At 36.2% G+C, this 18,265-nt stretch overlaps 1 protein-coding gene and 1 long non-coding RNA gene across 19 annotated transcripts in view; one reads left to right on the forward strand and one right to left on the reverse strand.

Annotated features, from left to right (window-relative positions):
* LOC143256817 (uncharacterized) overlaps positions 1 to 3,017 on the forward strand; it is a 67,888-nt gene extending 64,871 nt beyond the window's left edge. For 4 of the 16 annotated variants that reach the window (XR_013031529.1, XR_013031545.1, XR_013031544.1 and 1 more), the window contains 2 exons: positions 1,706 to 1,743; positions 2,480 to 3,017. This is a non-coding gene — a long non-coding RNA (uncharacterized LOC143256817). Of the gene's footprint in view, positions 1 to 1,165; positions 1,354 to 1,705; positions 1,744 to 2,328; positions 2,398 to 2,479 lie in introns of all 16 variants that reach the window. The other 12 variants (XR_013031530.1, XR_013031543.1, XR_013031535.1 and 9 more) reach the window with 11 other exon arrangements.
* The window catches only part of LOC143256816 (E3 SUMO-protein ligase KIAA1586-like), a 36,600-nt gene continuing 19,525 nt past the window's right edge, over positions 1,191 to 18,265 (reverse strand). For 2 of the 3 annotated variants that reach the window (XM_076514530.1, XM_076514529.1), the window contains one exon: positions 1,191 to 1,371. In XM_076514530.1, coding sequence (XP_076370645.1) covers positions 1,191 to 1,371 — 181 coding nt within the window. Of the gene's footprint in view, positions 1,372 to 13,658; positions 14,940 to 18,265 lie in introns of those variants that run through there. The other variant, XM_076514528.1, reaches the window with a different exon arrangement.

The raw sequence follows: 18,265 nt of genomic DNA on the forward strand, positions 1-18,265 counted from the left end.
ATGCAGTTACCATATTACTTTCAGTTTAACACTTGCATGATCTGGAGTCTTACAATTTGTTTCAACACTGCTAGTAAACTTTGTATCCTTTTCACTTAGTATGATTTCTTAGCAACTTCTATTTTCTGGTTTTTTTCAGTTAAATATATTATAGTTCTCTTTGATTTATTTTTTATTTAAGTAATGTCATATGTTTGTATAGATATAGCTGTAATGTTAACTGTATAGTACAATAATATTTTATATACTGTTAGACGCGCTTTACAATAGACTAAACAAATAGGATGTTATAAGCAGTTTCATAAGTTAAAGAATATTCTAATATAAAACAGTTGTGTATATTAACCCTGAAGCAGCCACAAACGTGAAAAGTTGGTCTAAATAAAAATATATATTTATCTGGAATGTAAAGATTGTTTTTATTAATGTTTAGCGTATTCAGTTCGTTTTCATAATCAACAGCTTTCTCTCTATAGTGTACATATTCTAGGCCAACAACTGTTACAGGATATCAAAGTAAAGAATTATTGAAGTATTTCTGTCAACTACAGTTCATTAATAACTAATTCTGCATATTTTAATAGTACTATTTAAATATATTGTATCTTTGCAACCTTTTGTCATTAATTGTCACACTATTATTATTGCATCTGCTAAATTATTTTTATAATTACATTCAGCTTCTTAGTTCATCATGCATGATGGCCATATGATTAAAGAAGTTATTCAACTGCACCTACATTTCTGAGTGATACGTCCCACTATTATGTTATTTGTATTTGTATAAACTGTGACATAGAAGATTTGTTATTAACAAAAACTAACAACTGAAATTGATTAACCCTTTTCAGATGGGCCATGGGTCAAAAGCCATGTCATTGCTTTTGTTGAACTACTATTTTATGAATTTATGTCATTATGTTTAATATCAAACTTTAGATTATAATTCATATTTTCACATTACACACCACTTCATTTCTTAATTTAAAAGTATTAAAACACATATAAATATCAATTTTTGTGTCTTTCACGGTATGTTGAATGCAGCACTGGTTCAAATTAGATGGACAAAGTCTATAGTTTTGTACCAATTAGGAACTCAAATTACCAATACTGACAAACCAGACTACAAAATAAGAACCTACTTTCTTTTCTGTTTGCTGAGGTATCACTGATGTACTGAATCAACCTCACCTCTCTCCATTTTTGGAAACAGTCCCTTCTATACACTTAGTTTTATATAGAACATGTGAATAACCATTTGAAAGCTCAGAATGTCCCCGAGTTGCTTTCTCAGCTATTTTCAAATACAACAGCATCCTCTTTTTTCTTTCAAGATACAACTTCATGCTGGTAAGTTGAGTCTTTAGCCTGTTTGAAATTTCACATTTTTTTAGACCCAAATACACATTAGTTACAGAACTTGATAAATATAATGCATTTATGTGGTATCAGTACAGTAATTTATGATTTTTCAGTTATTCAAATAAAAACATGCAAAATTTCTTGAGATTTAGTAATGTACAGCAAGCAACATCTGAGTATAAAGGTGGTAAGAAATAATTATTTGCTTTATTTCTTTACTTACTGTTCTATGTTTTAAGAAAATAAGTTTAAGAACTTGTTTGGAAATAGTCATAATCTATATACATATATAATGTACAGTAACTGAAATGTGACAGTATTTTATAAATCCTATTACTAGCCCGCTAAAGTGCAGCCAAAACAAGTCACTTTATAAAGGTAAGTTTTATGTTCCGAGATATGGTAACATGAGTGCACATGCACCACATTATTTCAACTGAAAGGTCAATATAACAAAAAATAGTGTGTGTGTTGTTGTGAGATTTAATCTGTTTAGTCTGAACACTTATGTTCTTCTGTTATAATCTGTAGCCATTCTAGAATGAAAAAGGCATAATTTATATTATTTAATTTTTTATGGTGGTTACAAGATAAATCAAATTGACTGAACCCGTAGAGCGATTCAAATGAGAAAATAACAGATAAAACAGTTTTTATTTCAGAACTATCTGGACACTATAAGGATTTCACGTTTGAAATTTGAAAATGTTCTGATGCATAAAAGTATTTTTAATCTTAAAATGAAAATTACTTTGCATGTTGGATAAGCAACATGCAAAAAGAAAAAGGTTAAGTAATGTTTTTCTTATGCCTTACCTTTCAACTTAATAATAATAATAAAAAGATATTTTGTGTGTGAAAGCATTGTAATGTTTACTGATTATCTGCCAAATTTTGTGAATATATGCTTACTTATTTGAAAGTTATACCATGAAAACTATAAGAATCATAAAATGGTTACAGGGTCAGTCCCAGAAACCAAGCCCATGCTGAAAGAGTTAATCACAGCATAGAAAATGTCTTTTTATGTAAGTAAGTACAATATGTTGTTATTTTGTTCCAATGTCTGATAGATAATAATACATGATTATCAAGACATGTTTTTCTGTACTAGATAGGGATACACTATGAAACTTCTCCAAAATCAAGACAGTTTTTATCAGCAAAATGCTGTACTTGCTTAAATTTCATTAATACATGTACAGGAAGAGCTATCTGCTAAATGAGGAACAGTTCTCTCACCAAAGTGAATCAAGAAACCTGCAACAGGCAATAATGGAAAGAGAAATCACCATAAGAAGTCAATAAAATATTGCAAAGAAGTTGGTCAGATTGATAAACAACTTCTAATTATATACATGTTCAAATGTATTCTAAAGGAGATTGATATAGGTATTAAAACTTAAAACTGATAAAACATTACCCTGAAGATGACCTAAGAAGGTTAAAGCATTGTTCTGTATTTTAGTTTAATTATTTTGGTTTGTGTTTTCCACAATAAAGACTAACTAAATGTTGATGTCAGATACCAAAGTCCTTGTTGTATGTTGTAAATAATTCAATTACTTTCATAATATAAGTGCATTATTTAATTCCTATAAATATGCTCAACTTGCACAGATTTGTTATTAAAGGTTTTATCCTAACTGTCATTCAGTGTTTAAGTTATGTAGCATAAAAAAGAGCAAGGGTATAGTTTCATACAACAATCAGTCATACCTTTTACAAACAAGTCCACCTAGCAAATATCCTTTCAGTCCTGAACATTATTTGGAAGTATAAATGTAGTTTCAAGCCCAGATAAAAACTGAAGTTTGTAACACTATAAATATTACCTTTTATACAATAAACTGCTTTGTTCATATATAACAGTTAAACTTTTCTGAATAAAACCTATTAGTATCAAGAAAATATACATTAATTTTATGTTAGAATTAGTATAAACCTTTATCAACAAAAGTTCCTGCAAAGTAATAATAAGGAAACTTGCATTTAAAATTTATACACTTTAAAAGCTACTTGTCTTCAAGGAGCTACAAATCTTAATAAGGAAAGGTTGAACATAATACACAGTGTTTCAAAAACTATCACACAAATTGTTCAATACATTTATAATAGTTAGATCAAGTCTATATTTATTTAAATTATGCTGCAATAATTATCAATGACTCTGGATAGTGTTAAGTTATTCTTGAATTGCAGAGTGATACTCATCTCAACCAAATCACCAATCAGTGAAAAATAAAAGTAATGCTGGTTTTCAAGAACTCTGATTAAGGTATGCAATGTAATATGGCTTTGAAACATACTATGTTCAGACTTACAAATCTCAATATGCCATTGGTGAAACTTTATCAGGAAAAGTGATTTTTATGATGTAATAAGATATTTGAATCAATTATAAGTTACAGCTTTTGCAGTAAGACTATTTTCAGAACAGGTACACATGTTTTAACTCTAACAATGTATTTACGTTGTAGAACTGATAGTAGCTACTTAGGTTGTAATTTGCAATAAAATATACTCAGTCAGTGAGTAAACTCAAGACAAAACTATTAATCAGTTCAAATGTTGAATATTTTTTTAACAAGCCAACTTTAATTACTGTCAAAGACTATGCATCTACTCCCAGTTAGACTATAACACAGTTTGCTCCTGAAGAAGAAAGACCAGTTTTTAAGAACACTCAAGTGTTAAATTTATTTCTTGGACCTCTGTATTTTTCTAAAGTTATGAATGCAGAACTTATAAACATTAAAAGTGGGCAAGAGAAAAAACAATTACACAAAACAAAAGAGAAGAAATTCAAAGCTAACCATGTACAAATCCAACCACATGTTTCTAGACTATTATTGTAGAACGTTCGTTAAAAACATCCATCACAATAGCATTATGGATATTTTGTTCTGAATCAAGAATGACATTAAAACATGTTCTATGTGTGGGTAATCTCACTATAAGTATTCTATTTCAGTTTCAAAGGTAACAAATGTCAAACATACATGTAGATTACATTTGTTCTAGATTCTAAAATATTAGCCCATGAACCCAAATAACAGCATTAAAAAACAAACTTAAAAGCATAAAAAGAAAGGTGTTTGGTAATAAAAAAGCAATATATGTAGGAAAGAAGTTGAACTGAGCCCCAAACAAAAAGAAGTTTAATAAAGTGGTGCAGAAAGTCTATACAGAAGAAAGTACATGTGACAAACAGAAGTAATGTAGTATTCAGGTTCACTGATATTTACCAAATAGAAATCACATATCTACAAAATATGATTTCAAGTAATGTTGAACAGAGAATAACTTCGAACAAGGATATTAAATCAAAAACAAAGAAATAACAGTGCAAGTCTTATGAGCTATCTGTTGAGGTCAAAAGGCTTTTAAAAACACCTACACAGGACTAAAGAAAGAAGAGAGAAATGCCATACGTTCAAGCTAGATCGAGGTCCTTTAGATTATTGTAAGTCAAAAATTATTCCAAATGTATTCATGCGAGATAAACCCCAATATCAAACTTGTATCAATTTGTACAAATCTACGTACATCCCCTTAAAATAAATCATGTTACAAGGGAGATAGATTAAAAATTTCTATAGAAAAGCTACTGTAATATGTACCCTTCAGTTAAGAAAGAAAATTAGTTAATGTTTAACCTTCATATATTCAATTTACAAGGGAGATACTATCTAAATGCAGAAAACAAGCATGGAAATTTAGAAATATCTATGTACACCTGAAGAGTTACATTTCATAAATAGTTATGAAAACATCAGTTATTTTAACTTTAAAACTAGACTAATAGCATAACTGTTGGAAATATAAGTTAATTATTAAAAAGTAATTTAGTGGAAGTGGTAATAATTTTCATGAAAAAAAATCTCAATGGTGGGTGGAAACAATGCAAAACACAAATTACTCCAGAATGTTTTGTCCAGCAAAATGAAAAGCATAAATCACCTGAAAAAAACTTGAGAGACTTATGGACTTAAGAAAGTACAAAAAAACATTCTTAGCTTTCAAAGAAGCCTAGACTCCTTAACACAACAGGGAACCATTATAAATTACATTAGACAAGAAAACTACTTTAAAACCATGCTAAGTATTGTTAATTATAGAAAGTACAAGGGTAGCACTCCATCCTGTGAAGTTAGAATTTTCTGATGAATTTAAACTGCATACTACCAAACTAATGATATTTCAAATTATATCAGATAAATTATTAAAATTTTTCAACAAAAGAAAAATCCACAAATAGACCCATAATCTTACAGAGAGTTTGATTGATCGATTGATTTAGTGTTTTATGGCACAAAGCAGCTAGGCTATCTGTGCCAAACATCCGGTAAAAAAGGTAAAAAGTTAAATGTAGTAAAATACAGAAAAGGAAATGAAGGTAAAACAAAACATCATTGAAAAACAGAAAAAAGTATAAAACCAATGCTGACACCTAGTTTACAATGTTAAGAGAGAAAGCAGAGTAAAAGAAGTTGTAAAGTACTTACTCTAGCAAAATGGTAATGATCATAACCCACCAGGAAGACTAACAGGTAAGTTCAAGAACCACCATCAGTCACCTGAAGCTGGCCTTTCCAGTCCTGGTTCCGGTTTATGTGTCATAGCAGCCATTATCAAAATGTAAATTAATAGAAGTTTTAAAAGACATATAGCAAAATCGTAATAATGAGTAGCCAAATGTCCAGTATAAAGGTAAAAGTAAAGTAAATGTAGTAAAATTTGTAAAAGTAAATGAAGTTAAAAACAAAACAGCAATTAAAAACAGAAAATTCCATGAAAACAGAAAAAACCGATGTTGACATCCAGTCAATAAAGTTGTAAAGGACTTCCTGAAGCAGAATGGTAATGATCATAACCTGCCAGAAAGACCAACAGGCAAGTACCAGAACCATCATCAGTCACCTGAAGTTGGTCTTTCCATTCCTGGTTCTGGGTTATGTGTCATTATGACCAGTACCAAAGGGTAAAGTAATAAAAGTTTAAAAGACATGCAGCAAAATTGGAATAACAACTCGCCAGGACAACTAACGGGTAGTTCAAATGGATAGTTCAAACAGCAGCGTTAGTCACTTGAAGTTGGCCTTTCCAGTCCTGATGTTGAGTTATTTAATGTTTTGGCCATTTTCCAATTTCAAATTGAACTAGAGAGATTGAAACTTTGAAAAGGGAACCACAATTAAAAAAGGTGTAATGAATAAATAATCCAACACTTAAATGAGATTAAAAGGATTAATGGCCATTAAAAAACTAAAAACTTTATGAAGGTGGACAGTGTCACCATCACCAATAACACTGTCCAATGTTACACGAGATGTGAAAGTCGTCGACATACAGCCCATTTGTAATAGTGAGAGGGAGTTGTTCAGTGATGGCATTTATCTTTATACTGAAAAGTGTGACACTCAAAACACAGCCCTAAGGGACTCCAAGTTCCTGTACAAAAGAATGGGAAAGTGTCGAGCCCACACGAACTTGCAATCTCCTGTCCATTAAAAAGTTTTTAATTTGTTTGTTTGTTTGGGAATTTCGCACAAAGCTACTCGAGGGCTATCTGTGCTAGCCGTCCCTAATTTAGCAGTGTAAGACTAGAGGGAAGGCAGCTAGTCATCACCACCCACCGCCAACTCTTGGGCTACTCTTTACCAACGAATAGTGGGATTGACCGTCACATTATACACCCCCACGGCTGGGAGGGCGAGCATGTTTAGCGCGACGCGGGTGCGAACCCGCGACCCTCGGATTACGAGTCGCACGCCTTACGCGCTAGGCCATGCCGGGCCTAAGTTTTTTAATAAACATGGGTAAATGACCATGTAACCCATATGTATGGAGGTCTTGCAAAATGCCATACCTCCATGTTGTGTCATAAGCCTTCTCAATGTCAAAGAATATTGATACAAGATGTTGGCGTTTGAGAAAGGTGGTCTGTGGTGGAGTGCTGTTGTCGGAACCCACACTGGGTGGGCGAGAGGAGGTTGTTTGATTTGAGGAACCAAACAAGATGAGCACTAACCATCCTCTCTGAGGTCTTACAGACAGTTGCTCGTCAAAGCAACTGGACAGTAGTTTGAAGGAATCTTGGGATCTTTCCCTGGCTTAAAGAAAAGTAAAATAATAGCCTGGTGCCAGGCATCAGGAAAAACATTCTCATGCCAGATCCGGTTAAAGACAATTAGAAGGACATCAAGAGAAGCAGGAGATAGATGGTGCAGCATGTCATAGTGTACATCATTAGGTCCAACAGATGCACTGCCAGACCAATGAAGGGCCATTTTCAGTTCCACCCGGTGTAAAGGGACAATTATAGTCAAATAGACAGTCAGTTTGAAAGGAAAGAGGTGAACGCTCTGCCCGAGTCTTGATGGCCAAGAAGGTGGAGAAACAAGCAGAAGTGCTAGATACCTGGCAAAAGCTTTCACCTAGAGTATCAGCGATGCTCCGAACATCAGCCACCTCCTGACCACCAGAGAGTTAGATCGAGAGAGGGACAGAATTGTAGTGACCACTGACCTTTCGAATCCTGTTCCATATCACCTTGGAACTGGGGGTAGAAGATATGCTAGTTGTGTACTTAATCCAAGATTCCTTCTGGCCTTGACGTCTTACCCACCTAGCATGTGCACAGGCTTGTTGGAAAGCGACGCGGTTCGAAAGTGTGGGATATCTACAAAAAGTATCCCAAGCCCGTTTTTGAGCCTTCCATGCTAAGTAGCAAGCAGGATTCCACCACGGATGAGAATATCGTGGAAAACGTGTCGAGGTTTTAGGAATACACTGAGCAGCTGCTTGTATAATACAGCCACCTACCACTGCCACACAGTCGTCTATTGATGGCTGATTCACGATGGCAGGATCAAGTTCTGCAAGAGCAGTGAAAGAGAACCAGTCTGCCTGATCCAGCTTCCACCGGGGCATACGGGTAGGGTGGCATCAACCACGGGCCAGTCTCTCTCAAAAGTATAGGAAAATGATCACTGCCTAGTGGATTATTGTCAACCCTCCATGAAAAATGGGATAATAATGAAGGGGAGCAAACTGAAAGATCAATAGCAGTAAAGGACTGACTAGGTGCATGAAAATAAGTGGAAGAACCAGTATTGGAAAGAGAAAGGTTGTGATCAGAGAGCATGCGCTCCACAGAGCGACCCCTCCCATCAATAACAGCACTTCCCAGAGGGGACGATGTCCATTAAAGTCCCCCAGAATTAAAAAGGGAGACAGCAACTGTTCAATGAGAGCATCAAGATCTGATTGATCATAGGTCTCTCCAAGAAACAGGTAGAGAGAACAAACAGTGATGGTATGACCCAAGGAAACACAGATGGCTACAGCTTTCAAGGGTCTGTTGAGTTACAAAGACAGGGTGGGCACATGCTGATCAACCAATAGTGCCACCCCTCCATGTACTCGTCCATCACACAGCCTGTCATTTCTTTACAGAGGAAACCTGCTGAATGGTGACTGTATCAGCAGGTTTTAGAAATGTTTCTTGTAAGGAAAGACAAACAGGATGTCAGGAAGCAATCAGTGTTTGGTTGTCATCCAGATTAGAATGTAGACCTCGACAGTCTCATTGTATCAAGGTGGCCATTTTTAATGATGGGTAGGTGAAGTGGCTGGAGAACCCTTCTGTTTATGACCACGTCTTCTTTCCTTAAAGGAGGAGGTCTATCAACCTCCATGGATCCTGCCCTGGGTCGATTGGGCAGGTGTTTGTTATTGGAAGGGGATTCCAGAAACTGAAGACGTGAAGGAATGATTGTTTTGCCTCTTGGGGTGGGAGAAAAAGATGTATCAGAAGAAATGCCTGTATTTGAAACTGAAGGATGTGGATCTTGAGGTTTGTTGGAATGTATGGGAGGAACAGAGATGAGTGTGGAAGTCGATTCATCAACCTTTTTAACCATGGAGGTCAAAAGGCTTTTCATTTGTTTTGAAAACGATTCTCTTGGAGGCACAGAGAGATCTGTCTGCACTCCCACTGTAGTTGTGGAACGAAGTGCAGCAGCATATGTCCGAGATGGAGCAGCGGCCAGCAATTTCTGAGCCTCAGGATAACTAATGTTATGAGTCGTTTTCAAACGCTGCACCTCTTTTTCCTCCAACCATTTTGGGCAAGAATGAAAGTAGGAAGAGTGAGAACCATTGCAGTTGATGCAATGTGGATCCATGTCACATTTATAGGCATCGTGGTCCTTGCCACCACAACGAGCACATGTCAGGGGACCACGACATGATGTCTTTGAGTGGCCAAACCTCTGACATTGGAAACATCGGAGAGGGGTTGGAATGTATGGCCGTACCCTGCAAATTAGATAACCTGCCTTGATGGTGGCAGGTGCACATGATGATGTAAATGTCAAAAGGAGGGTATTTGTTGGCAGTGTAACTCCATCTTTGCAAGTGGAGATGCACCTCATTGCAGAAACTCCTTGAGTGGAGAGACCAGCGAGAATCTCTGACTCGGGGACGTTCTTCAAATCCCTCTGTGATGAATTCAAGGTAGCATGAGGGGTAACCTAAATAGGTATATCCCCAATTGCCATTGAATTCAAGAGGAGTTCACTGTGTTGGGTTGTGGATGTTTCAACTAATATGTCTCCAGATCGAAGCTTCTTTACTGACTTTGGAGAGCCAGCAAGACCCTCTAGTCCCTTCTGAATAAAAAATGGGGACATTTGCCCTAAAGGTTTTTCTGAAAGAGAATGTAATGTAAGAAAGTGCGGTACGTGTGTTACAGATGTTGAAGATTGCTGCTCAGAGTCTTCAAGACGTGGTCGTTTACCTATTGACTGTTTTTTTCACTATTTTATTTAACATTTTTGAAGGAGGATCCATAGGAAAAAAGAAAAATTTCGGTACCCACTGACCCCACCCACCATGGAACCCTAGGAGAGGACGCACTACAATGTCATGCAAGGACAATGCAGCAATGCCAGGGTTTCGTGAAGACTATACACAAACACCAACATCAAGCACAATGTCCACAACACCCGTTGAGAACTTCCAACACTGGTACTTGGTTGACTCTAGCCCAAGTGGACCAGCCGATTGACCCAAGGGGGGCCACCCAAAGGCTGCCCGTCTACAGGAATTCAAGGCCAAAGTGGTGTGTTAGGGTTGGACCCCTCAACCACCAGGATCCTCTCCTCCTCCTCACGGGTCGCCACGCATGGCAAACACGTGGGTGGATGTTTAGATCCCAGAGAAGGTAACCAGATAGAATAGAACCTTCCCTGGGAGGTCCCATCACCACATACAGGAATCCACACCGAAGGGCTTACAGAGAGACCTCAACCTTTAAAAAATATTGATCACTTTAGCAATCTTGTGAACATCAAGAATTTCCTCGTGTCAATAGGCTTTTAAAATTATATTTCTCCTTGGAGGGACTCAAAGCTTTAGTACAAATTTCACCAGGACCAGATGCTTTACTGTTTGAAAATTTCACAAGATCTTTTTAAAACTTAACAAGGATAGGAAGGATCCTCTACACTTTTACAGAAATTAACCACAAGGAAATTTTCTTCTTTATCACTAATAACAAGTAATTTATGCATGTTGGTCATGTTTACTTCCTTCATTCTGAAGTTTCTATTAGAATCTCTTTTAAGACATATTATACTACTGTGATATCTGATATATATAGCTTAGTACAAGGGAGAAGGTTTAAAGTTAAGCATTTGAAAAATTTTCCTTTGGATAACTTGGGTGCTAGTATCCAAGCTTCCTTCAACATAAAGAATTTACAATTTTCCTAAAGGTACTTATCTCTACTCAGAAAATTAGCTATTCTCATTCAGTGCTGCCTTCTATATACAAAAACATTTTTTTTTTCACATGCCAAACGTTTTTGCCTCTCCTCCAATGTATCTCTCATGTAAATTATCATGTGATAACCCTTCACCAATGAGAGTACCAAACACTCTTGTTACACATGTGCCTCCCTCTATTCAATTCTCCCAAACTATCATTTTGAATTTGGCAAGAAATGGAAGCATCAGTTTTCAATGGGAAGAAAGGGTGGGAAGTGTAAGAGGAGGTAAGTACCTATACAAAAACATTTTCATTATGGGGAAATCATAACTTCTGATACTGTACACTACCTCTTTTCACATAATTAACTAGAATCCAATATTGAATATATTGAGGGACCTGTGTAAGGGCAGAAAAGAAGTATCTTTCAAAAGTATCCAAAGGACACACCTTGAGACAAAAGTCAAATTCAAAGATCTAATGTGGGAGAATGCACCACTTCTGAACCAGGTATACTCTTTGCCCACAAAAGAAAAGTGTTGTATACATGGGTGAAAAACAGGAACACATCCAACTGGTGTAGGAAGTAAAACAATGAAAGTGCCCTCAGATATAAAGTGGCTATGTTGAGATGGACTGTATTCAGCAAGCCAACTATCTCCAAAATGCATGCTGCTGGGAACTAATATTAATGCAAGGTTAAGATAAGGATCATACTCTCTTCACTTCAAGTTCAAGAGACCAGACGGGAGTTAACTCCCCCTGACTCCAGAACAGGGCACAGGTTAAGAACAAAAAATGATATATTAACCCAGGAGCCTGACATTCAGAATAAAGGAAGATGTCTTACCATAATGAACTCAACTTCCTCAACACTGAAACTGAGATGCAATAACATACTTGAATACTTGACACAGAGTGGAATCCAAACAATGAGAAAATGGAAATAAGGCTCCTGAAATATTCAAAACAGAGTAAATATACCTCAGCTAGTCCTATAGTTGCATGGAAGTCTGAGGAATGGTTACAGGCAGAAGAAAAGGCAAAATTGGTGACCCTATGTAAATAATTAGAGATGATCATATCAGGTGTAATCTACATACCCAATTGAAGAATTTCTTCCAATGAAAAACAATGATGAAATGACAGAGAAAAGGTAAGGTGTTATATTTGATGAGAAGATGCATATATCAAAGTATGGTTGGACAATGAAAGAGAGAAATACACCAATTGAATCAAAGGTCAAATAGGTGAGGGTTGAAGGAGAAAGATTACAAAAAGAGGATGGCTGACAAGAAATAAATAGGTGAGAATAAGCACCATGCAGGAAGTACAGAACATAGAAGTCTACCCAGATCACAGGGTGAAGATAAAGGTGAGAAATGAAACAAACAGAAACAGACAACAAGGAAAAATTACTCTCACTAGCTGCCAAGGTTTTAGGAAGGAAAGAACAATTCAGATAAAGGAAAGGATATGTAGAATGGTAAATAAATAAGACCACTGATGCCTACAGGCTAATAGAAGATAATAAGTTTTAAGGGAAAGGTTAACCAAGGAGCAGGTGGAAAGTGGTTCAAATGGAGGCAATGAAAGACCATATTAACATCCCAGTCCAGAAGGGCAGTTTGCCACAGAGGATGATGAACCAGAAGGAAATAGATCAACAAGGACAGTGTAGGAAAGGTAGAAACCCTACAGTATTTTGGAAAAATGCACATGTGGAATAAAACCACTCAATAACAGGAAATCTAGAGGACCCCAATCAAAAACCAAGTACAAAATTCTGCAATACTAGGAATAGTGGGCCAATCAGCCAAAAATCCCCAGCTCAGAAACCAATAGTGGAAAATGTTCCATTTATGCTGATAACCTTCCATGGAGAAAAGGCAGAGGAAACAGGCAAGAAATAAAGATACACATCAGAATCACAATCTCTTCACCAAGGACTGGATAAAACTAAACATGAAAAGGGAAGACAGGAAGAGCAGGATGAAGCACTGATGGCTGAGGTTGTCAAAGAAGAAAGGAAGGAAGACAGAGGGAGAGGTAGCAAAAAAGTCACTTGGAGCTGGAAAAGTCAAGGAAACTATGGCTGAACCAGCCATTAAAGGACAATCAGAAAGATTCGGTGTAGAGTGGTATGGATAATTGAAATCACTTTGTGAAGGAGTTGAATGGGAGAATGAACATATGCTTACTAAACATATATTTTCCAATACAGGAAAATTATCCTTCTAGAATATGTAGCTAGCCCAATCCTGACTGAAAGCATTAACAGCCAGGACAAGGAGATAAAGGATTGGTCACTAAAACAAAGGGAGTTTGTGGTTAAGGGATGTAGCAAATGCCTCAATGTGAGGTGTACCCCATTGAAGGCATAATAATTGGAAAACCATAAGATCACGAGTCCACTTCATTTGATAGATTCTATCTGGACAGGAAACACAATCTGTGACAGAAAATGACATACAATGATATGGGGGAGTTATTTCTAGGTAGATGATCAAATATACCCATTTGCAGCTCTATCCTTGTTGATCCTCTGTAAGGATATCAGTAGAAACTCCAAGCTTCTCAGCAGGTTGAATTTTAATGGATAAATTCTTTTCTGGGCAGTTGGCCACTCTTTCACTGATTTACTTCCAAAGACAATGAGAAAAAACTGACCTTTTGCTTGGATCTCCTATCCTTCTGGATTATGTAAACCACATTATTAAGTTTTCAGTACAACATAAACTGTCAAACCTTGGATTTCATACTTTTTTTTGGCATTAATTGTAGAGTCTGAATAAAGTTCCATTAGCATTAACATCACAGCAACTTGTCATTTTATTACTAGCTGATTTAAGTCCTTCCCAAGTTAAGTCATATTTGACATCAGTGGCATGCTTTAATCTCAACATATTCTATGTAAGTCTCTTCTGAGTGATCATCCTCAGGATGTGAGTACTGAAGGTCCAATGGCACTTTGATTTCTCTCAAAAATATTAGTGATGATGACGTGTTGCTTTTAACTTTATGTACTGCTATCCAGTGGTGGGATTCAAAAATTTTAAGAAGGGGTTCTCTCAAGGGAAGGCCTCAATAATAACGGGTTCTCTTACTTTTCCGGAAGTCTATACTGATACATCATTTGAAAAGGAAAATAATGGAAAAAGTGCTTTAAAATCTTTTATTTATTTCATTTTAAAAATTTCCAAATAGTCAATTGATTGTCATCATATTTGTCCGTTTTTTTTTCTGTTTCACTCTATTATCATCTGCACTGTGATTATTGCAAAGCCATGTTTTAACAAAAGGAGTAGCATCCCATAAATCGAAAGGAAGGCCAATAAGATTAATCGTCAATAGGTTTCTGACATTTTCTACTGTGAGGCGGCTTCTTTTATCCGAGTATATAATATTCATTCTTGAAAACCCTCTTTCTGCCTCTGCAGAACTGATGGCAATCGTATTCATAATGGTTTTCGCCTTTTGTATACTCTCAGGAATTACAGGATTATTAAAATCTTTCAGGACATTTTCCACATAATCACGAAAATCATTAATGGGAATGTTGTGATGAAATATTTTACAGAAGCCATTCAACTTTTCTTCCGCAGCTTTCCATGGGACAACAATTTCCTGAATATTCCAAGTATTTGGTTCCAGCAAGTTCAGCAATTCATGAAGTTTGTTGTCAGCTTCCCGGTCATTGTTCTTGGATATTAAATGATCGCAGTCCATCAGCCTTTTTTTCATATTTTCGATTATTACATCAAGTAAATTGTTACGAGGAAGTCTAACAAATCTATTATTTTGATAAAATGGATATCCTTAAATTCATCAGAAGAAATTCTATCGTCGATTTCTTTTTCAAATGTTCCAATACCTTCTTTCAGTATTTCAAAAGCCTTAATAGATCTCTTTATCAGTTTCTCAGCTCTTGACAAGGTTAAACATCTAGCTTGAAGGGCATCAGAAAGTAAAGAAATTTCTGTCAGTATATCTATCATCAGTGCCAAGTCATGAAAGAAATATGTATTGCCAAGATGCGCAGCCATTCCTGAAAATTTCGTGTCACTAGAGAAATATCTGTACAATGCTGGATAAACACGCCATACAGCAAGTGCAGATCTCAAACTGCAAGCAGCCCATCTTGGTCCCAAAACTCTTCCTATCTTCAGAATTTGATGGCCAAGTTCTTCTGAAATTTTGAAAAGGTCCATTTGGTTTTTGTTTGATTGGTGAAAGATTGTGTAGATTTTATCCATGAATATTTTGAAGTGATTCACTTGTTCTACTTCTCTGACAGAATCATCCAAAATAAGTTGTAATCGATGATTTAGGCAATGCCAAATGATAATATTGGGGAAATTGCTTTTAAATCGAGCGCCCACTCCAGAATTACGGCCAAGCATTACGCTTGCCCCATCTGAACAGAAAGCAATCAAATTAGTTTTCAAATATTCATTATCGAATCCGGCACGGTGCAAACTGTTCAACAATGATGTGTATATTGTTTCTGCTCCTCGTCCATTCAATTCGACCAAATCCAAAAAAATAGTTGGAGATATATAGCAGTCTTCAATCTTTAAGAAAGTAACGAGTACGGGCTTACTGGATATGGTTGAACTTTCATCAATGATGACACAGATCTTTAATTTCTGTTCAATAATTTTTGTGAATACCTCTTTCCTTATCTCATTTGCAATGTGATCTGTTATTTTCACAGCAGTTTTTCGAGAATGGAGTCCAATACCCAAATCTACTCCATTTTTCATTTGAAGCTGAATCTCATCTTTGACATCAGAAAAGGGACGATTTCTTTTTGCTAGACTGTAGATTGTATTAAAAACTCTATTAGTAGAATCCACATACTTGCTGTTCAATTTGTCAATGCATTTCTCAATCGAATTATTAGCACGATCTTTTCGGTGCGTAATACAAATGCTGTGAGCTTTTGATGAAAAGTGTTTATTCATCTTCTTTCTTAGGAAAGCTTGTTGAATTTTTTTATCTCTTCCAGAAGGTTGAACACTGCAAGTGACCCATTCTTGTGACATGTGAATTCCTTTCATGTTCACTAATTTAAAATAAAATTTGGAACATATATCACATCCAACATTTTTACTACGAACAATCAACCCATCGTACTTTTCCTTGAAGTTCATATACTCCAGCAATCTGGAAGATCGAGTGTTTCAACTTCTTCACATTTACCTTCAGCGACATTCGCAGTACAACTTTCATTAGAATAATGCCGTAAAATTAACTTTGTTTCATCGTCATTTGCATCTTGCTTTAAAGGTTTGGTTCTAGGAACTTTACGAAAAAAGCTATCCATATCCTTTTGTCTCTTCATTTTAGGGTCCGACGTCCGAGCACTGAAATGAAAAGTATTTTAAGACCTTCACTATAAAACTTATGTAAGGTCTTTATGTTAAATACTTTCTTTTACAGAGTGAGGCGTAAATATTGAAACATAATTTAAAACTAAATTAGACTGATAGTTAAACAATACAGTTATAAATGGAATTAGACACAGAAAAGTTGAAAGAAAATAATAAATTACCTTTCTTTGTTCCGAAATAAAAGATGTGCTACAGCTGAGTGAAACTGTAATTTATAATTCCCGCCTTAGGACAATTTAATTGAACTTAATTGGGTTGAACTAATTAATTGAACTTTACGTATGGATTGAAAACACAATTTAAATAGAAATTCACTTACTTTATGATGCTTCCACGAAAAGTATTCGAGAATAAATGAGTCAAATTTCAAGGGACTTGATTATATACAAATGAAACGAGAAATCAATCATAGTTAGACCCTTCGTCCGTTAAAGTAAATACTGTTTCAAAGATGGCTAAAGACACGTCGAACATCGACTAACAACAGAAGCATTCTATTCGATGCCACGTCACACTAGCTGAATTGTGATTTGCCAGCCATCAGTCAGACAGCTAGCTGCGCGCATTCCGAAAAAGCATTATGACGAGATGAATAAGCTGGTAAAGTTGAGTGCTGAGCATAGATAATAGATAATGTAGATAGCCAGACTGACTTCCGCGTTGTGACCAAAATTCTATTGAGAAAGTTGATGATGGGGAAAATCGATAGAGTAAGTAACGCTTGCCACAAGCGGCTGCAACCGACATGTGTCTGCCCATGTGTTTCCTTCGTACTTACAAGTAAATCACTTGAATGTAGAATTCATTCTGTGGTCTTCACGTCATTCGTGCATCATCTGCGTCGTCTCCACTCTTATTTTTTATTGATTGAATAGAATGGCTAATGTAAATTCTGAACGAACCTCGAGGACAAATCGAAGAACGTGCAATGCGTTTAACTGCCGAAATTATCGTGTGAAGGGATCAGAAATTTCTTTTCACCGGTTTCCATCAGATCATGAATTATGTACAAAATGGATTTTAGCCACACGGCGGGAAAATTTTAATCCTTCCAAATCGGCTGTCCTCTGTTCGAAATATTTTGAGTCTGACTGCTTTATCGATTCAGATTGTTCTTTTTCTATATTATCGCGAAAAAGACTGCATGGAAACGCCGTTCCCAGCATTTTTGACTTCCCTGACCGTCTTCAGCAACCGCCTATCAAGAAATGGTGCACCTCAACTTCAGCTGTAGGGATTAAGTCGTATTGGAAATTGCCTCTTGCGTATTTTCTTGTTAACGGAGTTTCTGGTAAATTTTACATGAAGTTTTGCGAAGCAATAAACAAACTTTTGAGGCTAGAGTGACCTGACCAGTGTTTCAATCACACTTGTGACGTTCCCTCCTCAGATTCCCTGCCGGACGTGACCCTTTATTGTTCTCAAGGTCTCTGCGGAGAGCACACTCCTGTTCGCCGGTCAGTGCACAAGGACAAAGCCTACGTCACCTCCGCAGTTATGGGGTGTTGCGTAGCTCGCGCGCGGTTCACAGTGACCTTGTTCTTTGCCACTCTTTGGTATTCTTCGGTCTTCAGGCCCTTTCAGTGCCTTAATATAGTACGTCTTAATTTATTCAAACTAAGTGCTCTATTTCAGCTCTAAGTATGGAAATGATTAAATCTACTTATTACGTTGATGTGAAGACATGTAGGCCTACTATACGATCTTCTTTAACTTATGAATGGGGC

The sequence above is a fragment of the Tachypleus tridentatus genome, chromosome 7, assembly GCF_004210375.1.
Source record: "Tachypleus tridentatus isolate NWPU-2018 chromosome 7, ASM421037v1, whole genome shotgun sequence".
Lineage (NCBI taxonomy): Eukaryota > Metazoa > Arthropoda > Merostomata > Xiphosura > Limulidae > Tachypleus > Tachypleus tridentatus.